Source organism: Oryzias latipes, chromosome 20 (genome assembly GCF_002234675.1).
Source record: "Oryzias latipes chromosome 20, ASM223467v1".
NCBI lineage: Eukaryota > Metazoa > Chordata > Actinopteri > Beloniformes > Adrianichthyidae > Oryzias > Oryzias latipes.
This window is the reverse complement of record NC_019878.2, coordinates 14,462,813-14,487,704: the sequence shown is the minus strand read 5'-3', so window position 1 is coordinate 14,487,704 and position 24,892 is coordinate 14,462,813. Positions and strand designations below refer to the sequence as shown.

Here is a 24,892-nt window from a genome sequence, read left to right as displayed (position 1 = left end):
GTATGTGTCATTGCATGCATTGTGTAGCAGTCACAGCTTGTGTTGCGGTTTGTGCATGCGTATCTGGTGTTTTAAGAAGTTTGGCACATTTTTCTTTAATCAAAAGCTTGTGTAATTTCTATGAAAAGCTTCAAAGTGCCTGTGGCAAATTTCCGATTTGACTGTTTGTATAGGAATAGATCCAGTATTTGTGGAAATTCCACTAATGATTTTTTCCCCTGCATGGCTAAAGTCCCACTCCAATCATCTTTTGACCTATTTTAAAAGCGTTCCCAGTGGTATTTTAATTAGGATTCAGCTGTTTTTACCCTAAAATCCCAAACACCTATGTTGTTTTTAGGACAAAGTTTCTGCAGAGCGGCAGTAAGTCATTGGACATTTGCCTCTGAGTTGTAGGCAGGGCCGTTGGCGTGGAGTAAGCCTGCCCCTTCTTCCAGACATCCATCTGCGTACATGCTCTCACGCTAGCTTACAGCCTATCACAATGCTAACCAACCAGTGCAACGAGAATGGTAAGCAATATTGGAGCTATCCAGCCATAGAGTTCTGAGTCAGATGCCATCTTTGACTAGTAAAAGAAAGATGTACATGGATCTGTTTGTTTACAAGCGGATGAATCAGAATAGAGTCACTGCTACATGCTTTATCCAGCTGACTTTTTGTCAGCCTCTGATTCATAACAATTTGAATGAAGAAATACTCATAAATGCAATTTTTAGCGTAATTTTCTTTAAATATGTCCTCCGTCATGAGAAACATGCTACAAGACCATGTTAAAAACACCAATCAGCGTGAAAAAGGCAAAGCCTTCTCCCATTCAACAAAGAAGATACCAATCACTTCAGCACAGCCGGTCAACAAAAAAAAAAAAACCTCTGCTGTGTGCTTAGACTCACTGAAAACAGACTTCTTTCATTGGGTCAACAACATATAACTGTTCCTTTGCACACACACCTTGAGAAACCTGAAAACACACACAGAAACACACCCACACAACTACATACACAAACACACACACATATATTTACAACAACCATTTGAGTGTCAACAGCTCTTCTTCATTTCTTCCACACAATCATTTAATTACTCTTTCTGGCATGATGTTTTTCATTTCCTGGATGTGAATCTGCTCTCTCTGTCTAGGAGGGTCTTTTTGTGTGTTTCAGTGAATATCTCTCTTTAGGCGGATGGGCGTCTGTGTTTGAGTGTCTCAGTTTTGATGGCCAGAGACAGGCTTTTCCTCTGGACAGATCTCAGGATACTGAGAAACAACAAGTGCACGCTATTTTTCTGGCAGTTGCTAGTTGCTGTTGGACGCTTTGTTAGATTAGTTCAGAGTCAGGGCTATTGTATATATGTGTGTTTCCCCTGAGCAGGCTGGGGAAATCAGTTCAGCCTGGTCTGGTCTTTTGTTTTTTTTCTGACAAGTGTTTTGGAAAAAACAGAAGGGCCACAGAGAAATGTGTGTTTCTGCTTTTCCCTGTGAGCGGCTTGGGTGGTTTTGCCAAGACAACAACTTATAGAGAGCATTTGTCCATCCAAATTACAAATACAGAAGAGGGATAATTAATTAAAGTCATTTATAGAACTTTGGCCTATAAATATGTTATTTAATAACACTTTAAGTTTGTGCTCTATTTAAACCTCAAGAGAGAGTTTTTACTTAATGGCAAGGTTTGTTTTTGTTTTGGGACCGAGGATATTAAGCAAAGCAATTTCCAAATGTGAAAGTGACTGTGATAAAACTAAAGAAGGAGACCTAATTGTGCAGTATCACTAAGAATTCATGCAATACAATGTCTTAATGTAGTGCAATTTAGCTGCAGGTTGCGCAAATGTATTAGTCACTAATTAAATCTCTCCCCTCTTCTTCACCTCACATTATAACAACAGCAGGTGGAAACAGTATGTGGCTGTCCTGCTCATAATCCCTCTGCTGTCATTCTCATTTTCTTTGGACATTTAGATTGATTTTGGTTTGAACTTCCACGTCACCACCATTGTATGCAGAAGATAGCCGTTTCATTTATGTAGTGCTGGTTAAGTGGCTAAAATTAGTGTCACAACTAGTCTGCTCAACTAACCACAAGCCAGACTTATTAAACCTAAAGACTAAATGCATTAATGAATGGCGGGACATCTGCCTGCAGCATTCCAACAAACAAAATACACAAAAATGAGAACTGCATTGTAATCAAGTTTATCCAACACAGCAAATGAGAAACAACCATTTATAATTGAATCTGTAGTGTTTATTTTTAGCAAATGGCAGAATTTGGAATTTTCTTTTTTCAAACTAAAACATTGTCCACACAACAGTTACACATGAGAGGGAATTCCTGTTGGAGTTAATCCATCACTATCTGTTTGAGATTCAGACTTAATTCCTCACCTTTTGGTCTAATCATGGCACAACTAACCAGTGATTATTTTTGTCGTGTCTTGTCTTACTAATTTGAGTAATTTCTACAATATGTGGACGATATCTTAAAAATGAAAAAAAAAAAAAAAAAAAACTGACCATTTGTCTTTATTTTCAAACTGTGCTAAAAGAGAGACTTGGATTTTGTTCATTAATTTTTTGTTTTCTTTTTATGTTTGTTGGCTGGTTTAAACTCGTTATCTTACTAACATTACATCTTTGCTTATAAATCTTTTTTCGTTTCTTACTCTTGCATCTGAAGCACATGGCCTGTCAAACTACTACATCACAAGTACAAGTTTTTTTCAAACTATATGTTTTTGTCTGTACCCGATTCACAATGATTTGAATATACAAATACTCAGAAATACAATTTTTGGCCTAATTTTCTTTATATTTCTTTATATTTCTTTATATATATATATATATATATATATATATATATATATATATATATATATATATATATATATATATATATATATATATATATATATATATATATATATATATGTTGTATTTTCTTTATATGTCCATCATGTGAAAAATGCCACAAAAAAACACCAAAAACATGATTTTCATTAGAGTGGGTCTTAAATACTTTTGTAAATATTGAGCACTGTGCTAATTTTGTTTTTCACTGACCACCTGAACTGAGCGACCAAGGTCGGAGGCAAGTAATTTTCACCATAAATTCATGCAAACTCTGAGAAAAAGGAAAAGAATAGAGTTTAAAAGCCCATTTTTCAAGCTGTGAACATTTGGCACCTTCGCTCCCCTCTGCTCACCAGGGACTGGCACTGATAGAGTGATGCTTGCACGTTTGCCTTCACTTAAAACCTCAAAAATACAAGAACCTGTTTGTGGGCTGTAGCACCTGCAGATCTACTACACATTTTTTGTATTTTCTGGCTTTGGGGTGACATTAAAAGTGGAGAAAAAAATTGAATGCATGACTTCTTAAATTGATTCACTTCTAGGTTATAACAAAAAGCATGCATACGATTCATATGCAGTGTATATTAAATATCTAGTCAGAGCTTGTAAGAGAATCATATTGCATTATTTGATTAAAAAATTCATTTCTGCAATGATGCAGAAAATACATTATTTGCACCTAAAAAAAGTTTACTCATACCTGTAACTTCTTTTTTAGGACTTTTTTTTTTCTATGTACCACTCATTCTTAATGAATGTCTTAATGCTACCTGTTTGAATTAGGAATCTGTATAAAAGTTATCTGTCTTGCCTTAAACAGACAGACTGCTACTTCTTCATCACAGTAATAAAAGTTACTATCAGTAACACAATACATTGTCATGGAATCAATTCCAGGGATGCTCTAAAAGGGCCAAAACTTGTCCAGGTTAGTCATGAATGGTGTGGAGGAGGATTGGAATAAAATGTTATGAGGTCAGATGAAACCAAAATTGAACACCATACCCACTTTGAAGCATGATGGTGGAAATCCTATGGGGCCAGTTGTTCAAAAAGTTTAATCTGGATCAAAATGATCCGAATTTGGAAATCACATTTTTTCCCATGCAGGATCAGGTAATCCATCTTACTTTTATGCCGGTTTTTTAAAGCAACATTGGACTGGATCACCCTGATCCAGATGCACAGTTCTAAAGATTACCAAATCCAGATTACCTGTGCTCTAAATGGGACAACATATCACAACACGGGCTACCAGCTATGTAAAGAACAGGTAGAAGAGCCAACATGGGGTCACTGTAAGAGTTTGTTATTCTGAGACAAAACACAAAAATCACAAACATCCACTTCCATTCATAATTTCTTTTATGACTCCTCATCTGAGTCCCATAAAATAAAAAAACAAATATACATTAACAAATACATTGTGGATATTTTGAACGTCTTAAATGAAATGGCTAAATGTCCAATAGTTAACAAAATAAAGAATGTTCAGGGAGTTTTTTAATCTGAGGAGGAGAGACCCGCATTCTCAAGCTCTGCTTTTAGGAGGCGGATCTGCAGTTCTGCTTTGGTTGTTTTTACTTTACTGAATAGCTTAACTGGTAGCCTATGTCTACTGTATCTACTTCATCACTGTTACAACGGTTACACAAGTCAAGTGCAAAATATAAATAAAAGTATAAACACTAAATGAAACAAATGTATTATTTGACCAATTTTATAGTTTTTCTACATTTCCCTCCTGGAATCCACCTTTAAATCCTACCCCCTGTTGGGATCAGGATAATCCAGTTTTTTTGGATCAAAGTTATCCAAATCCTACTGACAAGTTTTGAACAACACAAACTGAAGGTTTGATCCAGATTAGAACTAGTGTCAGCAGGTAGTTTGTGACTGCTTGCACAGATTGCTGATGGTGGATGAAGGACACCTGTGTGGGAGGGCGTGGTCACATACAGAGCAGGGAGGCTGTCATTCTCTTATAGAGCACCAGTGCGTGGCCAGCGGAAGAAGAGGAGGACTGTTGGAGGCGGTGCGTGGGGTTCCTGACACTTGGGCACAGCCTGCAGCAGGAGGACTGTTGGAGCCTGTATCGTTTGAGTTTGGCCTGCTGCTGGAGCCAGAGACGCGAGGTCCGTGACATTTGGGTGCAACCTGCAAGGTGCAGGCAGGAGGAAGGCTTGGAGCCGGAGGTGCGCAATTCAGGACGCGGAGGCGGCAGAACACTGGCCACAGGTCTTCATCGGGGCGCGGACCAGTAAATCGCTCGCGTGGAGGAGAAGGGAGGCAGCACACCCTCAGGAAGATCTCACACTGCCATTTGGAGACACAGAGGGGTGAACAGGCTTCACCCCTCCTAAAGTTAAGTGTGCCAGCTACACACTGAGCTTCTATGAGCAGCCTGTAGCTCAGTCACCAGTGGATTTTAATTGGGTTTTATATGGATTGACTTTTAACTCCTTTGCATGACTGTTTTTGTGTTTTTAAAACTATTTGTGGATTTGCCTTGTTTTTATTGCATGTGAACTGGTGGCTTGGAGTGCAGGCCTGCTCGTGTGAAGGACTTGGGTGTGGGACGAACATCAAGGCGGACACTTGGACAATGGCATGATATGGACAATTACTACCGCTGTTCTCCTGATGTGTTGGCTTTACATGTGTTTTATGTCATTTTTGTTTTTTAGTTTTTTTACCATTTCTGGTTTTAGACTGTTTTTATTAAAACCTTTTAACTATCAGGGCTTTGGCTGTCTCTGGAGCAACTAGCAAACTCCCCAGCAGATCCCTAAAATTTTTGATTGCTTTGGGGCTTCACCCCCACCCCTCTGACACTAGGATTGGATTCTGTGATCTAATCTGATTTCAGGTTCCTTCTTTCCCTTTTGAACAACCCATTTTCAAGATTTGACCCAATCCGATCACCAAAATCCGATCAGTTTACCTTTGAACAACTGGCCCATGGGCCTGCTTTTCTGCAAAGGGGACAAGACAGCTGATCCATATGAAGGTTCTGGAGTGGCATAGCTATCCAACTGAAAATCTGTGGAGGGTGTTGAAAGTCCACGTTTCCATAACATCTATCAGTTGAGCCTCAGCTCTTAGACATATGGCTTCATATTTGCCATCAATTTTGTACTGAAAGACTTTGGCTGACTCAGAGATTGAAAGGTGTCCAGCTTTTATGATTATAAAACCAAACTAAAGGTTACTCCTACACACCACAGTGCTGAGAGCTGGTTGTTACCCAGGTGGTGCTGTGCAATCTGTTCAGACATCTTAATCGTGTTCTCATTTGCCTGTTTTTTTTTTTTAGATTTAGCTTTCAGTTAGCATTTCATGCAATGAAGTGAATCTCCCCCTGTACCAAACCAAATTTCTTATTTTTCTTCTTGAACTGTTGAGGTATTTCACGTTAATTTTTGATCAAAAATTTTCTTTCATCTTTTGACAGAATGTTAAAAGAAAACTCGAAAGATAAAAAGAGAACTTTTATTGCTCATTGGAAGTCTACTTTTATCTCTCCAAACTCATTATCTTAAGCATTCACTCTTGAACAATAATTAATTTTAGTAACTTTTTTATGTGAAGATAAGAAAATTAAAGAGGCTGACGTTCAAATCCAATAACGTCAATGAGATCAGAGACTGTAAGCGTAACACAAGCCAGTCAGTGGAAGCATGCATTGCATTGTTTAAAACTATATACTTTGAAAGAGTTGTAGGTCATTTCCATCAGATTCCTTTCCCATCGCCTCCACTAATACAATTTCAGTATTTTTTTCATGAAATGATTTCCTCTATAAAAATAAGGAAATAGATCATTAGTAGCCAAAAACTTATTCACCATTGCAAAAACATTAACACAGTACTTTCTACACAATCATTGATAACAAAGAATGACCTTCCATTGTATTCGCTAATATCACACTTGAGTCAAAGCAATTTTACATTTTTTTTTTCCACTGCAAAGTTTACTCAAGACAAAAACTAAATTGCTAAAAAGTGAAAATGTGAGGCTAATTACAAGATGTGAGGTTTTCCTGCTGTTGCTTTGGAAGAGGTTGCTAATTAGCAAGCTCTAAATTTGTTTGTAGTTTGTTAAAAGGTTCTTGTGTTGAAAAATTTGCTGATGTGCTTGAACAAAGGAAAACTAACAATGCTTCAAATAGTACTTATTGTGTTTAATTTATGTCACAGGCTTTTATATGAATAAACAGGATCCCTGTGCCACATTCCAACAAGCAGGCCTGGCCAAATACTGCATGGCATAAAGACAGGAATGTGTCACACATTTCAAGTTCAGCAATAAACAATTGCAGCTTTACTAAATGACATGCATTCCAACCACTATTAACAGTTCTTTGTTGTTGTGATTTTGTTCTTTCTTAGTTAGTAGCCATCCATCTTTGTTACCTTCTCATTGCAGGTCGTAGAGATGATGGAGCCTATCTCAGCTGTTAAAGGGCATCACAGGGCATCATAGGCTGGACATCACGGCAGTTTTTTACAATGTTGTATTTTAAATTTGTCTGATTGCTAAAAGTAATCAGTTTGTTGTTTATTTAATTGTATTTCGTACCTTTTTTGTCGCACTTCTTCTACACTGCTTTTGTGAATAACAAACTGGGTTTTGATGATGTTACATCATGTGTTACTATGGTTAAAACCTGACTTTGATAAATTAGGGACTCTGATTTGGTAGTGATGTGTAGTCTGTGTGTAGTCTGTGACATGATCAGTAGTCTGTAAGGTATTATTAATTCTGCAATATCAGAGACATGGGCCACAACCCCCCCAGTGCTTAAGCCTTGCAGAGCACTCCACTTCCTTCTAAATTGTTTTCAGACATTTGGGATTATTGTAAACCACTCTTTGTTCTCTAGCCACTATACTGTAACCCTGTTTTCTCAAGTATCTGTTTGTACTTTATTTCTCCATTTGAAGAACTACAAATTAGATGGTATCATTATTGTGCGCAATTCCTCACTGTTTCCACAAGAAAAAACAAAAACATTATGCAAATGAGGGGTGTGTGGTTGCCATCTTTGCAATGCTAAAACTCCTTAACAAAACAACTTAATGTAATTAAGTTTAAAACTATGGTTTCTTTATCAGTAATGGTACCTTGCAGCGCCATAGATGGTGCTGCCAGGTACCATTGTGGTTAGCCATATATTTCTAAAACCACTGTACCTAGAGAACCAAAATTTGGTCAGTATGTTGTCTATGTGGTCTTGTATTACTTGTAAATAATCTAGCTCCTGTTGTCAATTTATAGAGAATTTCCCACTTCACCACTTCTTACTCCTGAATGACAAATCAAATGCTACGTTCACAGCGGGCACGCATGCGTTCCTGAACGTGCTTTCAGCATCACACTGGATTGTTGGTACATGATGCCAGCACTGGGCACAAACCACAATTATTAATTTCACTTCCATGATCAGTGGTTCCATGATCAGTGGATCAAATGGTTGGCACTTTAAAGAGGGTCATCATCACTACCAAATCAGAGTCCCTAATTTATCAAATTTCAGTTTGGTTTAACTTTTAAGGTGCGTTCAATGAATGTGTGTTTCTTACATAAAGTGAAAAATGGTCTTAGAAACTTGTACACATGAACAAGAATTCTGAACACGTGCTGTGATGTCATCATACTATTAGCAGCATCTTTTGTGTGATTGATGAAAGCATTGATTTCAGCAGACATAATTCTTTTGACGGAATTACAATTCTAGTTATAGATAAAAGTCAGTTTATTTTCTTTTAGCAAAATCAAAATTCTTAAAAGGAATTTTTTTTCCTACTAGCTTGATTTTTTCTCTAAGGGAAAAACCCATATGTTTGAAAATAATTTGGAAAACACATTTTGTATTGATTCTAAGTAAGTTAACAAAACTCCTTCAAGAGCAGCTTTCAAGTACACCAAAGGGTTGGTGGGTCTGAAGTAAACCCTTAACCCTTTTACCCTGTCCTGCCTACATATGTGCCTATACCACCCACATGTGTACTGTTGCTACCGCATAGACATGCTCCTATATCATCCTTTTACATCACTGTAAAAGGATTAAGTGATATGGTCACATCCAATTTGTACTTCCATGTTGTTAAGATGGTTGGTAAGGAGAATTAGAGCCTCATGTAAACGTCACTATGATAAAGTAAATACCGCTGTGCAATAGTTTTAATATAAATAATATAATATCACACTTGAATGCATTTCCTTAATGTAAAGTTGGTTCTTTCCTCTAAAACACAGGTTTCAAATAGAACCTGACAAACAATAAACACAAGTTTGTGTTTATTTGTTCTTACAAGTATTTGGGACAGCCTCATTAGGCCTAAATTTTAGCCTATAAGAGACAAATCTGCTCTTAAACCCTCTCGGGCTGTGTGAAGCGTTTCCTCTCTCAAAGCTTTATCTTTATCACATTTTAAATCCCCTTTGAACAACATCTCTAACCAATTTTTATCTGTAGATATTCCAACATAATAGGTGTTATGCTATCTTGATTCTAACAATGACAAAACGAGACATTTCTTTGTGAAAATCCAAATTTGTTGTAATTCCACTCAAAACTAAGTTGGTTTTAACATGTGATTTTTTCATTACATCCTAAACAGGAATCAGAAAAAAAAGTTGTTGTTTTGTTTACAGACAGATAGCAGTACTTAAATGGTTTTGATGTTCATAATTCCATCTGCAATCATCTGTGTCTGAGATATGTTCCAGCAGACCTGTTGTTGAGTTACCCACATTTAGTTTGTTGGGAGCACAGCAGTTTGACTCAACTTGTTTTCTTATGAGATCTTTTTGTAGAACTAGAGACTTCATTCAAAAAAAATTAAAGATGTGTCGATATCAGAAAAGTTCCTTAATCCAAGATATGTAAGGGTTAATGCTCTTTGAGGTGTGAGTGTCTCTGAGTGTTATTTTAACATATTAATCTTAATGCTTAAGGTTTTCCATAATATAGTTAATGTGTTTTTTACCTGTCATTAGTCCATCACATCTCTAATTTAAATGCACAGTTTGGGAATGGGAATCAATCTTATTTAAGCCATTGCTGTCATGAACAGTTTGTTATAAGAAAAATATGATTATGCTCTTTTGGAGCATTCCCTGCATGCACTACAATAGATAATATATAAAAGCTGAACAAAAACTCTACAAATTCCCTTGTTTTGAGTGGATTACTTCTGTCCTTAATTAATTCAAGTTGCAGGTAGTGATGGTCTCCTGTGCAGCACTTGGTATTTTAATTATCACATTCATTCATCAGTGTCTTACAGTCTCCTCTGTGGCACATTAGTGAGCAACTAAATATGTTTTTCTTCACAAAACCAATACGGCTGGTGCAGAGATTTCCGCTGTTACCCTTTATGGTGAGTCACAGTCATAACAGTTAGTCTGGTCTCACTTTGACTAAATGTCAGCCGCCCAGCCTGGCAGAGAAATAGTTAAGTCATCAGTGAAAAGCAACAGTAGGTGGTGATTGGTGGCAAAAGGTTCCTGAAAAGAACCTTCATGCATAAAAGTGCAGGATGGGTGATTTTCTCCCTGGGGATCGCAGCGTGAGCCTCATCCAGGGGTGAATGGGATTGAGCCGAACGTGATTGGATGGGTTGAAACAGGGTCTAATGTTGCCTGTGTGTGTGAGTTTGTGTGCGCGCGAGTGAGAAACATTAAGTTGGCTTATGTGCACCACCATCCCCACCCATCCTTTGATCAATAACACTGATTGCTTCAATATTATCACCTCTTACACACAGCAATACCACTCACAAAAAAGGTTTAAAGCTGTGCCCAGGCTGATCTTAATCATCAGCGAGCCTCAGTGACAGTAGATGTGCACTTCTGTGGGTGCGCACATTCTTCTAGACTGCTGCTTCCTCACAGTCTTCTCCAAGTCAGAAAATAAAAAGAGAAACAAATTCATCTGCTACTTTTGCTGGGATATGTCCAACATCTAAAGATTGGCTCTTTATGTGTTTACATAAGCAATATTTTAAATAACATTGTGAATTAATGAGACAGCAATATGTGTAATGTATGAGGGTGACTTAGAGAGAAAAAAAGTCAGCTATGGCTTAGAACCCAAAGGCGAGATGAATGAGTTTCATAGTATTCGCTAAAAAATTAGGAGCAATGAATCACAGTTAATGGCAATGGGAAAGTGCTTCAGTATGAATAATAACTACCAAGCAATTATGAGGCAGCCCACAAAAACAACAACTTAATCTACTTTTAACAGTAAAAGATCCATACATGTCACTAAATTCCAAAACTACTACTGAAAAAAGACAGATTGTAATATACATTCCCCACATCACTTAGAAAAATAAATTCCCTGTGTTTGTGTACTTTGCTGCCGTTATGATTGAAAGTTGGCTGGAATTCTTAAAATCCTTATCTTTTCCTCATCAAATAAATAAAAAGCTAAATTTCAATAATCTGTACGTAATGGCAATGTCTACACTGCTGAAAAAATCATAACTTCTTCTAAAAAAAACAGAGAGCTCCCAGCAACAGGGAGAAGAGGGGGTGCTCCGCAGCAACGGTCTCGCCCATTTCAAATGACCTTCTGCCTGTCTGCCGAAAATATGTCCTATGAACGACACAGGTTTTTGGATTTTACTTAAAAACTCCATAATTATGATTACAAGACCACAGGAAATATTTTTAAAAAAGCTCAAAAGATGATCAGAGTGAGACTTGAAAGTACTACCTTTTCTTTGGCTTTTGTAAATTTTATTCAAAGTACTGACTGCAATATTCTACAGCTTGTTTAATAGAATATGCATTTTATTCTCAAAGGAAAGCGCTGATGACCAGCTTTTTTCTTTGATAAAGCTGACACAAATTGCAAATTTCAGTTTAATTACTTTGTTATCCACTAACATTTACATTGGGAGGGAAGCTCCAGACAAATGAGCTTTCAAAACCATCGATGTTCATCTGTGCTCTAAAATCATTGGCCACACATGAATATTTGCATATTGGATTAAGTAAACCACACAGGATAAATGTATGTTAAAACCTTAATTATGAAGAGTAAAAAGGTTTACCTTTTTTGATTACTATAGATGTGTAAGTGTAAAAAAAATGTACCCACAAAGAGTGCAAAATGTCAAATTGGAGTTATTTTTTGTCTCTAAACTGTCGTAGTATGACTTTTCATGTATTTCAAAGAGTCAAAAGTAGTCAATAAAATTAAATAAAAACTTTAACTGTTTAACTTTCTAGTTAAACCGTTAACTTAAGGGTGAAATGTGAATCTTTTGCAGCATTTAACATCATTTTAAAAATTCTGGTAGAAGCTAAATATATGGTAAAATTTATTTCAAAGCAGTTTAGCCCGAGTTTTCAATTCATATCAGTCATTTTTGTAGAAATGATGAGGTGAGATGTGATGGATTGTGAAGTGCAGCATTTCAATCACAGTTGGTTACCACTTAAGAAAGTCTTGCACAAATATTCCAACTTGGACAGAGTTTGTGACATCACGATGGCAAACTTCTATCTTGTCTAAAAAAAAACCATGCTTAATGCAGAAAGGAGTTTGATGGAAAGCTCCGGCAGGTGGTCGATGTTATGATTGGAGTCTTGCTGGCTCACCACACTCAGAGAATTTTACTGCAAACATCAAGATTTACTGCTTAAAAAGAGGATAGGAACACAGGGAGAAGGGAAAGTGTTTCTTTATTTTTCTTTATGAGCATCAGTAATGCATATGGATCACACTTTCAGTTGTAATGTTGATGACTAAATATTTCTATAACAGTACAGGTGTTAGCCACTTTGTACTGAAATTCGGATCTGTTCAATCTCCCTGTGCAGAAAAGCTGAGTGAAATTGTTATTCTCCACTGGAATAAAGGTAATTTAAACACATACAATTCTGTCTTGAGTCTTTGGACCCCCATGTTTTCATAAATTATCTTCTAGAATTGACCATAAAGCTTGTCAAATAAAAAAAATAAAACAGTTTTTCTATCTGCAACAAATAAAAATAAAGAAATTACTACTGTCTTTTTTGTATCACAGGGCGCATCAGATTATAAGGCACACGGTCTATGAATTGTCTATTTATCAATTAAATATGTCTCAAGGCACACTGAACTACAAGACACATTAAGCGATACAAGCGTCAGAGATAAGTCCCTCAGTCAGACAGACTTTAACAACTGCACTCACAGTAACAATAGAACAATAGAACTTGTGTAACACACGTTAAGTTAGCAAAACATAAACCAATCAGGAAAAGGTACAACTGAGACAGCACATGTTAGAGGTTTTCGAGTTAAAGTCAGAGGCGACCCCTGAAGGAAAAAGCCAAAAACAAAAGAAGAAGAAGCGTTAGCCACACCAGTCTATTCACGATACATGTAACTTCCATTTTTGCTTGCAACACATCACACAATATTTCCACCAAAACAAATGTTAAATATGGCTATGCTAACTCCCGACCAAAAAGTAACACGTAAAAAAAAAAAAAAAATCTGACACTGCTACATGTAAGCCTATTCACAATAACACACAACCATACATTTTGACAGAGTGCCATTTGCCTTTCAAAATTGCTTAAACATCAGTGAGCACAAACAGAAATAGGCGCACTGTGTGTCCCTTATAATTCGGAAAATAAAATAAGAGTTTGCATAATAATTCAAATACAACTGGGAAAAAAACACAAACCCAAAAACAGAAAAAACACAGGAGTCACAGCAAAATGTACAGAAGAAGAAATGCACATTTCTTTTTTATTCATATTCCTATTCAGAGAATTTTTTATTTTCAATTTGGTTTTTATTACAGTGCTACTTTTGCCATTGCATTCATTTGTTATCACCTGTAGCTTTTTTCTACTTAGCAACAGTGAATGCACTTTCCCATTTTGCTATTAGCTAATGATCATGGATTGCCAGATTACGCACTCAAGTGCCCGCTAACGGGGCAGAGATGGAGAAGGGTTGGTTGGGATAAAAGATGTAGAAAATATAGCCAGAGAAGGCGTCTAAATGCAGCCATTTTCAGGAATGAAGTTCAGTGCCCCCTTTGATCAGGGCTGGAATAGAACCTTTACTCAGAATAATATTTGTTAAAGAAGAGCTAATTTCCTGATGAATATTTATGCGCTCCACGCTGTGAAACACTGAAGATGAGGCTTTCTGCTTCCATTTACTTGTGAGTCCAGGGAAAGGGGTCGCATTGGAGGAAAAATGTTTTATTTTTGCAAGAAAAATAAAGTAATTCAACCAAATGTACTTTTTATCTTGTGAAGTAAAACCTTTTCCCTATGACCTGGTTCTGATTCAGCCCTAAACAAATGAGAAACAGTGCTAGACATTTGTTTTATCAATAAGTATCTTATTTTTTTAGATGCAGATATCTTGAAAAAAAAATTAAAGCATTTAAAAATTACCATGGCCTAAAGAAAAAAATGTTTTGGAAAAAATACAGCAAAGATACACTGACGCAAATTCTATAGCTCGTGGGTAAACCACCTCTGTATTGCATTTAAACATTTTAAATCCTGCATCTTTATTTTTGTAGATGCAAACTTAAAAGCATTTGCATTTTTTCTGGTGTGACATAGGGGATGGTGAATGCATAATGCAGATCAAAAGACCAACCATGGAATGCAAATATTTGCACTAACAGCAAAGAAAACGATTTGTATGAAATTATGCTTTCATGTGTTGAATTTAACATCTTTAAAGAAACTGTTGAAAGAATTAAGGAAAAGTTATTTTTCTTTTCTGATCCAAACAAGCCTTTTCTAATAATTCAGCCTTTGTTTATTTGCTTTTAAAAAATTTCTAAAATAACACATTTTGCAGAAATTTTTCCATACAGCAACATTAGTTTTTGTTTCTTAGACACAACCTTGTCACTTCTCATGTGTAGATAAAGGGGTAAAGGGTGTATAGCGCCTTTTTTCAACTTTCCTTAAAGACCCAAAGCACTTTAAGCTACGTTCACACCATCCTCTACAACACGCGTTCAAGCAGCCACTTTCAAGGAAAAGTATATGTACACGCGTTTAGGCTTCTGCATTCAAAACTCTTGCGTTCATCCGTTTTTGGGCTTTACATACAAAACATGCATACACTGAACATGGATTTGAGCATTGAAAGTCAAATCCAGGTCAAACTTTGACCAGCAGTTACTTAGATTTGGTAGTGACGTATAAATAACATCCCTTTTAACTCATGAAGGAATCATTAATTTGGCTTATTCCCAGATGGAATTATTTGACACTAAGTACGGCTGCACGATGTGAGGAAAACTGATATGCGATATTAGTGATCAATATTGCGATGACGATAACCTTGCGATACATGAAAAAATGGCAAAATAGCCAAAAACATAATTTCCATTTCACTGCAACAGTTTAATTTAAATAAGAGTTAACCCTAGTCTACATAGGAGGCCAAAATCTAACATAAAAGAGCTCCATCTGATCAACAATGTGAAGGCGTGGTCTCATGAATAAAGGGATTTATTTGATTTGTTAAATACTTTAAGGTGGATTAAGATTGTTTTCGCACATTTAAGGTTACCATTTTTTGCATATTCGCCGTCTTTTGGGATATGCGTACTGCACAGCTTAATATTGCGATAACGTTACATTTGAGATTTATTGTGCAGACCAAACACTAAGTTTGACATATACTCCATTAGAGCTGTGAAAGAAAAAGTCTGGAACAAGATTTGAAAAATTTCCACTTCAACACCAAGCCTCTTACAACATTGGGTGGCTGACATGCACTCGTAAACAGTAGGAAAAGAAAAAGCTTCACAGTCACAGCCCCATTCACACACACACACACACAGGCACATTTATGGTGGCTCTGCTGCTTAACACTGGCACCAACCCAAAACCACCAGGAGCAATGGAAGGCTCAAGGCGGGAAATTCCAATCTTCTGATCGGAGGTCACCCACTTCACCTCTGCATGATGGCCAACTCAGGATCAGTCAGAATAAACAAAACCTTTTTACTCTCACAATAGAAACCAGACAGGAAATTTGTGCCGATCGGGGAAACCCACCTAAGGCCATTATGAAAATTCTAAAAAAACTTCAAGAATGTAATATTTTGAAGTCTTTATTCTTTTTTTTGGTCAACCTGAAGCAGTCGCATACATTTCAATTGTCACCATAACAAACACATATGTGGGCCTTAAAATAGACAGGTATATATTCACCCAAATGTTGCCATCTTGATGGTACGGTTTCCAGTTCCTTCCTGTGTCACTGTAGAGAAGGCGGTACCGTGTCGTCCAATCAGAACTGCTGTAGCGACCCTGTGTTGCTATGGCGCTAACCTGCTTTCTGGAACCGAGGTCCACCTGTAGCCACTGATAATGGTCACTGTCCAGAGGTGACCATCCACCAGCACCTGTAGAGGGAGTAACATTTTAAAATGAATGTGGAAAAAAAGGGGCAGCACAGAACTGCTTTGATAATTCATCAAGAGAATACATGTGTGTAAGGGATGGTACACCTTATTATTAAGGGTCAACAGAGTGATCCTTATTTTAGCTATAGGACAAGTATGGTCATTAAGAAATACTTTTGTACAAATAGGTTTTCATCTAGAAAGACCCTGCTGACTCTTCACAGGACTGATCTGCATTTTCTATTCTTTTCAATTTAAATTTGTATCCCAATCCAGTTTAGACTCAACTTAGGGGTGATTGCATTAGTATGTATGACTTTTCAGGATTGTATTCATTATAAAGTTGGTATGTAAGACACTATGTGACATTTTCCAAGTGCTTGCGTGTCAACCACAGAAACTGTCAGTTGTCAGCTCTGGAAACTACAATTAGTGGCAAAAAGATATTTTTTTCATCACAAACTATACCTAATGCCAGGACACAAGGTAAATATAAGAGCAGCTGTCAGGTTTTTCTATTTATACGGAAATATGCTCTGAGTTTTCTGCTCAAATTGGGTTTAACAGGTGCATCGTTGAGTCTAAAACTGTTATTTCACTCTGTAGGGACACATGTTTGAATTTTAAGCCTTAATATGTCCGTTTTTATAAAGTAAATAATGAACCTTTTAGTTATTAATATGTTTTAGAATAATAAAAAAGATCTATGTCCCCCCCCTGCATGTTTTTGGCATATACAACAAAATAGAAATATTTTTTATAGATGGAAACTTTACTTTTTTTTGTACACATTGATGAAAATTATTTTAAATTAAATCATTTTTTTTTTATTTCTATTTAAGTCTAAAGTTTTAAATCTCTGTGGTGCTCATCAAATGAATACATCCATGTCCCTTTTAAGCTGCATCCACCGCATCATGTACCAGGAAAGGAACAGAAACCCTTCTAGAAAGTGTTAGGTGAACCTTGGGTTGAGAGGCATTGAGAAAACCAGAGTATATAAAATGCTTTAGGAAAAGAAACAGAAATAGAATGAAGGATTTCTTTAACCCAAAATAAAATACAAATGAAGGGAGCAGTGGGATACTTCAGCTACAGTGTTACAGCAGTCAGTTAATGTGACACAAGAAAGCTGTTCCAAACCAAGTGTTGAAGGTGGGGCATGTTTTTGCACTGATGTGCAGCACACACACCGATGCACCTGGACACATACACATACTGCACAACTAAAGTTATGCTCACACCTCCATTTGAAACGCATGTTCAAGTGACCTTGCAAATGAAAAGTCAGTGTTAACACATGTATACGCAGACACCATGTTTTGAATGCTTCCGCGTTCAAAACTCTCGCATTCACATGTCGCTATGAAAGTTATGAGTCCGTTTTTGGGCTCTACATGCAAAACGCGCATCCATTGAACCTGCATTAAAAGTTAAACCAGTTGAACTTTAACCAATCACTGGTTGTGACATATTCGGAGATGTAAAAACAAATTATTTATCCAACTTGGTTTTAGAAAATGTAAACAAGCCCCACATTCTTTTTAAATCTATTGGTTCTGTTTGTAACCTGAATCCATCTTCCACACTACAGATGACAAATGAAACGTGTGAACGTTTTTTATTCTTTTTAAGGTAGCTGCTAAAAGGGCTAATATTTCCTCATGCAATTCCTTCTTAAAATCTGCTCTGGATCCAGTCCCACCTCACTTTTTTAAACAAGTTGGGCCACTCTTAGCACTTCAGTCATGGAAATCATCAATAGCAACCTGTCATCAGGTCTTGTCCCAACCTTCTGCAAAAAAGCTGTTGTTGAACCCTTACTTAATAAGGCGGGTCTGGATCCAACATGCTTGGCCAACTATCAACCAATTTCAAAGCTGCCATTTGTATATAAAATTTTGGAAAAGTGTGTAATGGCACAGCTGCAATCTCTTTTTGGATGATAGTGGGATTTTAGACACTTTTCAGTCAGCCTTACAAGGCATTTCATAGCACAGAGTCTGCTCTTTTGAAAGTTTTTAATGATCTTTATTTAATCACAGACTCTGGTAATTCTATTTTAGTACTTTTAGACTTGACTGCTGCTTTTGACACAGTGGATCATGCAACTCTTAAACCACCTTGAAGATTGTGTGGGTATTAGGGGGGGACCGCCCTAAACTGGTTTAAATCTTACATGTCAGGGCGGTCCTTTACAGTTAGGCTGGGGGACTTCACTTCGTCCTCTACTCCACTCCTTTTGGAGTTCCCCAGGGTTCAATTTAAGGACCTATGCTCTTTATACCTGCTTCCTTTAGCTAAAATTTTTAAGAAACATGGCTTGTCATATCATTTTTATGCAGATGACTGTCAACTGTACATCCCCATTGTTAAAAATAATGGAAGCAGCCCCCTGATGCCCTTACTTAACTGTCTGGGGGACGTCAAAGATTGGTTGGCCCAAAACCTTTTAAAACTTAATGAGGAAAAAACAGAGGTCATGATATTTAGACCCAAAGCCAATCTTGACTTTGAGCCCATTCAGCATTACGTGAGGCACACAGCCACCAACCTTGGCATCATAGTGGACAGTGATTTTAAATCTGATAAACAGATATTAAGGGGAGACAGAGCATTCTCTGTTGTCGGCCCTAAGCTGTGGAAGGCTCTGCCATCGCATGTTAGAACAGCGCCCTCTGTGGAGTGTTTTAAGTCCCGTCTTAAAACACATTTTTATTCTATAGATTTTAACACTGCATGAGTTGTGTGGTCCTCTGTGTTTTTATATGTCTTTTTATCTGTGTTTTTTATTTTTTTAAATTTTTATTTATTTTACTGGTGTACTTTGTTTTTATTTTGTTTGTTAATCTTTTGTTTGGTTTTTGCTCACAGCACTGTGGAAACTGCCCGTTTGGGAAAGTGCTAAATAAACAAAGTGGATTGGATTGGAATGGATTCTACTCACAGAAGTACCAACTATTCGAAAATTGATCATGAAAGAGAAATGAATATTTGCAGTTTGTGCCCCTGCCGGAATGATACGAAACCAAGTCTCCCATACAGTATGTCGGAATAGAGCTGTGAAAGAAAAAATCTGGAGTAAAATTTACAAAATTTGCACCACTTCAAAATTTCGCACCAAGCCTCTTTCAACTAGTTGACAAACATGCACTATAGTAAAAAGAAGAAGAAGAAGCCCCTCCCTGGGAACACCATATGCTAAAACAGGTTCAAGAACATGCGTTTAGCCCATTCTTGAACTCACATCACAACCCCAATGTGAACGTAGCTATAGATGAGACAGCTGACGTTTATGCAGAGAACATTTCTAATGATCATTTGGTAGATTTAAGGTGGAAACTAGCTGTGTGGAAGCTGCTTGTTTCATCTCTCTGTGAAAACCTAACTTGGAAAAATGAAACTGATGGCATGAGACTCATCAACAAAATGAAACTGATGGAGGACCAAGTCCATAAAAAAGTAGAGGCGAGAAAGACCATAAAGGTTCAGAGGAAAAGGCACGTGTTGATCACATGGTAAAATAGAGGCTGCCACAGTTTCCAGAGTAACCCCACCCCCTGAGAAAAATCCTGTATCTTATCCAATTACAGAGCCATTACACTCAGCTCCAGACTTGACAGATAGCCAGGCTCGTATCAGTGGAAACGTCAATACCTCAAAAACCCGTTGAAGCGCAGCAGTTCCCTTGAGGGGGATAGAAAGCTATCAAAATGGGGAAGGGTATGAGGGCAGCAGAGGGGTGGGGGTGGATCTGGGGGGTAGGATGTAAGTGATAAGTAAACAGACAGCAGGGGGAAAAAAAGATAAAAAACTTGAGATAAGCAGACAATGACCGAGGCAATGTGACCCTTTTTCTGTAAGATAGGAGGATGAGGTGTCGGGATGAATGACAAGAAAGGTTCATTCAGTGGGGAGGTGGCAAGAGAGAGGACACGGCGGGAAAAGGGAAACAAGGGAGGTGGGTAATGTGAAGAAAAAAAGGGAACAAAGAGGATTTTGCAGTGTGATACTGGGGATGCTGGAGATGATATGTGTGTAGTTGTAAAAAGAGGTAGAACAGCAATGCCACCAAAAGCAATGTATTTAAGACCAAAAAGGTTGAGAAATTTGAAGAAAAGAGATAAACTCAACTCTTAATATGGAAGGAGAACTGGGTCAGCAACAATCAGACTGCAGACAAGCTCAAATGACACGGAAAGATACTCAAAAAATGAAGGGAAGTGTGAAATTAATGTTTCTGAGCAGAGAAAAAAGTAGAGAAAATCTAGGGTAAAAAACCTCAAGTGAAAAAAGCATTTCATTTCATCAATCAATCAAACTTTATTTATAAAGCACTTTTCATATAAAAAGAATAACACAAAGTGCTTTACATTAAAAGAAGACAAAATAAATAATATGAAAACATGCATGAAGATTAAAATAAACAAGCACGAAAAATAAATAAAAATAAAAATAGGGCCCCCCTACCCGTACCTACACAACCCCCAACTTCTAACACATCTTCCATCCCCTAATGGATGGGGAAAGACAATGACAATTGAAAAATAAGAAATAGGCTGTTTTCTTGCATTAGCAATTTCTAGCATTAGCAATTTAAAGAATATACAAAGAATTTTAAAATTTCAACAAACAACAATACACTGCACACATTGCACATGCTGCTTAGCTCACATCAAGAAAAAGTTTTGTTTTTGGTGATTTCATATTTTTTTTGATGATTGATATATATAAAGAACAATAAGTTTAAAACTATGTTTAAATCTCCTGATTTATAACCATTTCTTGATTTAAATTGTCCTGAATCAGGAGCAGACGGAAAAGCCCTTTGAAAAAAGCCTGTAAAAGTGACATAGAAGCTACAACAGCAGGCCACAAGCTCCCCGCTCTGCTCAATTCTGATGCATCTACTTACAGATAAAAAGGTACATGTATTTCTTCATTTTCTTCATCCAATCTGGTATCTGGCTCTTTTTTGTTACACCACTACTAATGTGAGGTTGGTGTTGTGAGGGGCTATAAGCAAGCAGAGTGTAAACAGATGGATGACGGGAAGTAAGGGAAGGCCTACTCCATGCCAACAATTCCGTCTACAACTCATAGGGCAAATTTCTAATGAACTACTGCTGCTCGTCAGAAACTATGTCCTTGAAAAGAACAGATCATTTTATGTCAGCTAAAGCAACATAATCATAATTAAAAGACCACTGGGAACGTGTTTACAATAGATCGAAAGATAATCTCAGTGGGTCTTTAAATCTACATTCTTAGCTAGTGCATGCAAATTCCTAAATATCAATTCAAAGGTACCCATGCGGAAAAGTCTGTGCTTGCTCGTGAGGATCTTATTTCAAATCAACCACATTCCCTGCTCTGCAGCTTCACTGCTTCAGTGACCAGACTCACACCACTGATGCCAGGTCAGCAGACACCCAAACCAAAAAATGCACTTTACTGAGAGAAAAACACTAGACTTTAACTGGTCTTTGTCATAACACATCAAACTTCTACACCTGAGCTACTCCACTTTTCCCTCTGGGAAATCAGCACTAAATGAAAACTTCCCAATGCTGATGGTCACCATTTTGATGAACTAGGCTTTTCCCTTCCATAATCAATCACTGACTCCAACATTTACCTTGCATTTGACTTGACCTTGGCACATTTGCGCTGTAACCAGCACTTCGTACTTTACAGTTCAGAAAAAACGAAAGAGACACTTACAGCAAAAGAGATCTTATTAATATTTAGTAAAGCTGGATGTTTATGTGTTGGCGGAATTTATGCATCCGGTTGAGAAGAATATAGCGTTAAGGAGGTGTCAAGGGGTGACAAACCATCGTGTTAATCGCAAATAGTTATTCACAGTCAAATTACAGCCTTTTGTTTTCTTTGTTGCATTAATCTGATTTTTCTTCTATAACTAACACTTATTATGTATGTATAATATGTAATACCCAATGAGGTGCCCGTTATCAGAAATTATACCAAGGTGCGGGTGAATTCTCGATTCTGATTGGCAGCTGGGTGTGAATTAAAAGTGATAACTTAACAAAAAAAAAGTTCACTGTGCTGGCTTCTTTAACCCTTGTACTTTCCTAGGCACTTTAACATTGGGAGTTGGGTCATCTAGACCCACTAGACAGTGCTCTGAACCTTTTTTCTTCAATGATTTGTGATATTCACTTTCACTGGAATATATATAATATTTCCACCTTCATCCACCTTTGTCATGGTAGGAAGAACATGTCAATGCAAGGGTTGGGTCATCTAAGATAGCACAAGGGTTACACAAACTTTTGCTTCATCATCTGAAAAAAAACAAGCGGTAAGCGATGAACTTTCTCTCTGAACTTTAAACTATCGTTGACGACCAGCATACATATTGCTTTCCTTTGCCACTGCGGTCGAGATCGGTGGTCACAGCGGTGCGCTGTCACGTTATCATAACAACGCCCTGCACCACGTAACAAATAATCCGCATTTTGTGAAAAAAGCGATCCAAACCGAAGATAATACAAGAATAAAGTACTAAAAACTGATTAAATATGTATTTCTTTTAAGTGACCATGGTAAGGTGTTATCAGAATTAACACACTTCGCAGAACTCAGGCTTCCACAGCGTGCGTTAATTTATGATAATGCAAACTTTGTTGGCCATTAATCCTTACTTAATCCACACCCAGCAGCCAATTAGAATTGAGAATTCACCTGGACCATGGTGTATATATATATATACTGTACATATATATAGGTGTATGTGTGTGTGTGTGTGTGTGTCGGAGAAGAACAGAAATGCAGTGAAAGTAAAAAAATGAAGGCAAAAACTGGAGTTGACAGAGTAAGTATGAAGGTCTAGCGGGAGGGGAATGAAAGGTGAGAGAGTGAGATTGAGTGAACTGTAGCTTCAGCCAAAATAGCAAAAATAGAGAGGAGAAGAAAAGGTAGAGATCGTGGAGGCGATGTCTGTCAGGGGATTGTCACTGTTCTCTCGCTTGTCTCGCACACAGATGTTCGGGGAGGACAGAAGAAGCAGAGGGAGGATAGGTGAGAGAACAGGGAAGCAGAGAAGGTCAAGGCACCACCTTTGAGGCAGAGACAAAAGAAAAGGAGAAAAACAAGAAACCTGAGACAAAGATCAGGGGATCAAACTCAAAGAAGGGAGAATAAGTGCTATCAACGAATAGGAGAGTGAATAAAACACTTTAAAGCAAGCCAGACAAAAGCAGTAATGCGTCTATGGTGTCTGTTCTCTCAGCTTTTAGAAGCCCTGAAGGGTTTCATGAATCACATTCATAATTATCATACTGTGTGTGTGTTTTTTTAACCTTTCTAATAAAAATATGGACCTTCAAAGAACTGTTCTAATATTTCCAAAAGCTTATTTTGCATCCTTGTTGTTACAACTAAAGTACTGTAAAAAGTGGTTGGTGGTTGGCCGAAACATTTTTCATGGCAAGCAGCTCTGTGACCAATAGCTGACTGGAGGTCATATCAATGTAATGTTTGAAGTCTCTGCTCAATAAAGAAGTATTATTATAGCATTCAAAAGTCATTTTTACACAAGTATGCATTCATATCATGGAACTGTGAACATATGCGGCATCTCAGTAATGCATTCTGTCTATTTCTCTTTACCTAAAATTTACAAAAGCAGAGCTTTAAAATTTATGAAAATCGATGGTACGAAAAAAACATTTACAGAATGCCAACAGCTGTAAAAAAAAAAATACAAAAAAAGGGAAGTTAATGAAAAAGAATAAAAACTGTTGCCCCACGGTACCTAAAAATCTGTTTTTTTTCCTTCAAACTGTGTGCAATTTAGCTGTTTTTCTATCATATCTCACACATCTGAGTTGAATCAAGAAAAGGGTTTTAGTAAAAACTGTGGATCAAAAGACTCTATATCGAAGGTCTTTGTGGTTTACTTCAGCTGGAATCCATTTGTTCACCATTTGTCTCAGAGAAAAAAACGTACCAAAGAACTCTGTTAACTTCTTTGTTCCTTTTTTCCATGAAATACTCAGTAGATCAACTCAAACCCAACTAGACAAATTGGTTTTAACCTTAATGAGATTTCCCAGAAAAAAAAGGTCAAACAAATTCAGTTAAATAAATTGAAGCTAAGGGAAATTTTTTTTTAAAGTAACATCATTGAATTCTGGCCCCCAAGGTTCTGCCCCAACTCCTGTTTGAAGTTGTTATCTCAGTATGATACAGGAGTAATGAGTGACCTTCTGCTCTGCAGCCAACAGGTGAAAGCTGGCCTGGTGGGGGGAAAGAAAACAGAAAATGAATGTAGCCTGCAGTGGAGAAATAACAGAGGGAGAGATTGGAATTTTGCAGTTTAAATAGACCACCCAGGTTTGAAGGGGGCATCTGATAAATCACATGTGCTATAGAGGGCAAGTCAGTACTTTGCAAGCAGCACTTTGGTTCAGGCAAAATGTTTCATCTGAAAAGAGTTGGTAAATGTCTGAAAGGAGGGCATTTTCCTATGTTGGTTTGGAGACGACATCAGAAAAATCTGGATTTCCTATTAACCAAAGCATAGATATATTCAGTCTACATTATGCATAGATTATTAACATGGAAAGACGAAGAGTCTATGTAGAAATATTTG

At 37.2% G+C, this 24,892-nt stretch overlaps 1 protein-coding gene across 4 annotated transcripts in view; it reads right to left on the bottom strand.

Annotated features, from left to right (window-relative positions):
• cntnap2 (contactin associated protein like 2) overlaps window positions 1–24,892 on the bottom strand; it is a 364,810-nt gene that overhangs the window by 210,707 nt on the left and 129,211 nt on the right. For all 4 annotated transcript variants that reach the window (XM_020712697.1, XM_020712695.2, XM_011488837.3 and 1 more), the window contains exon 3: window positions 16,076–16,269. In XM_020712697.1, coding sequence (XP_020568356.1) covers window positions 16,076–16,269 — 194 coding nt within the window. The remainder of the gene's footprint in view (window positions 1–16,075; window positions 16,270–24,892) is intronic.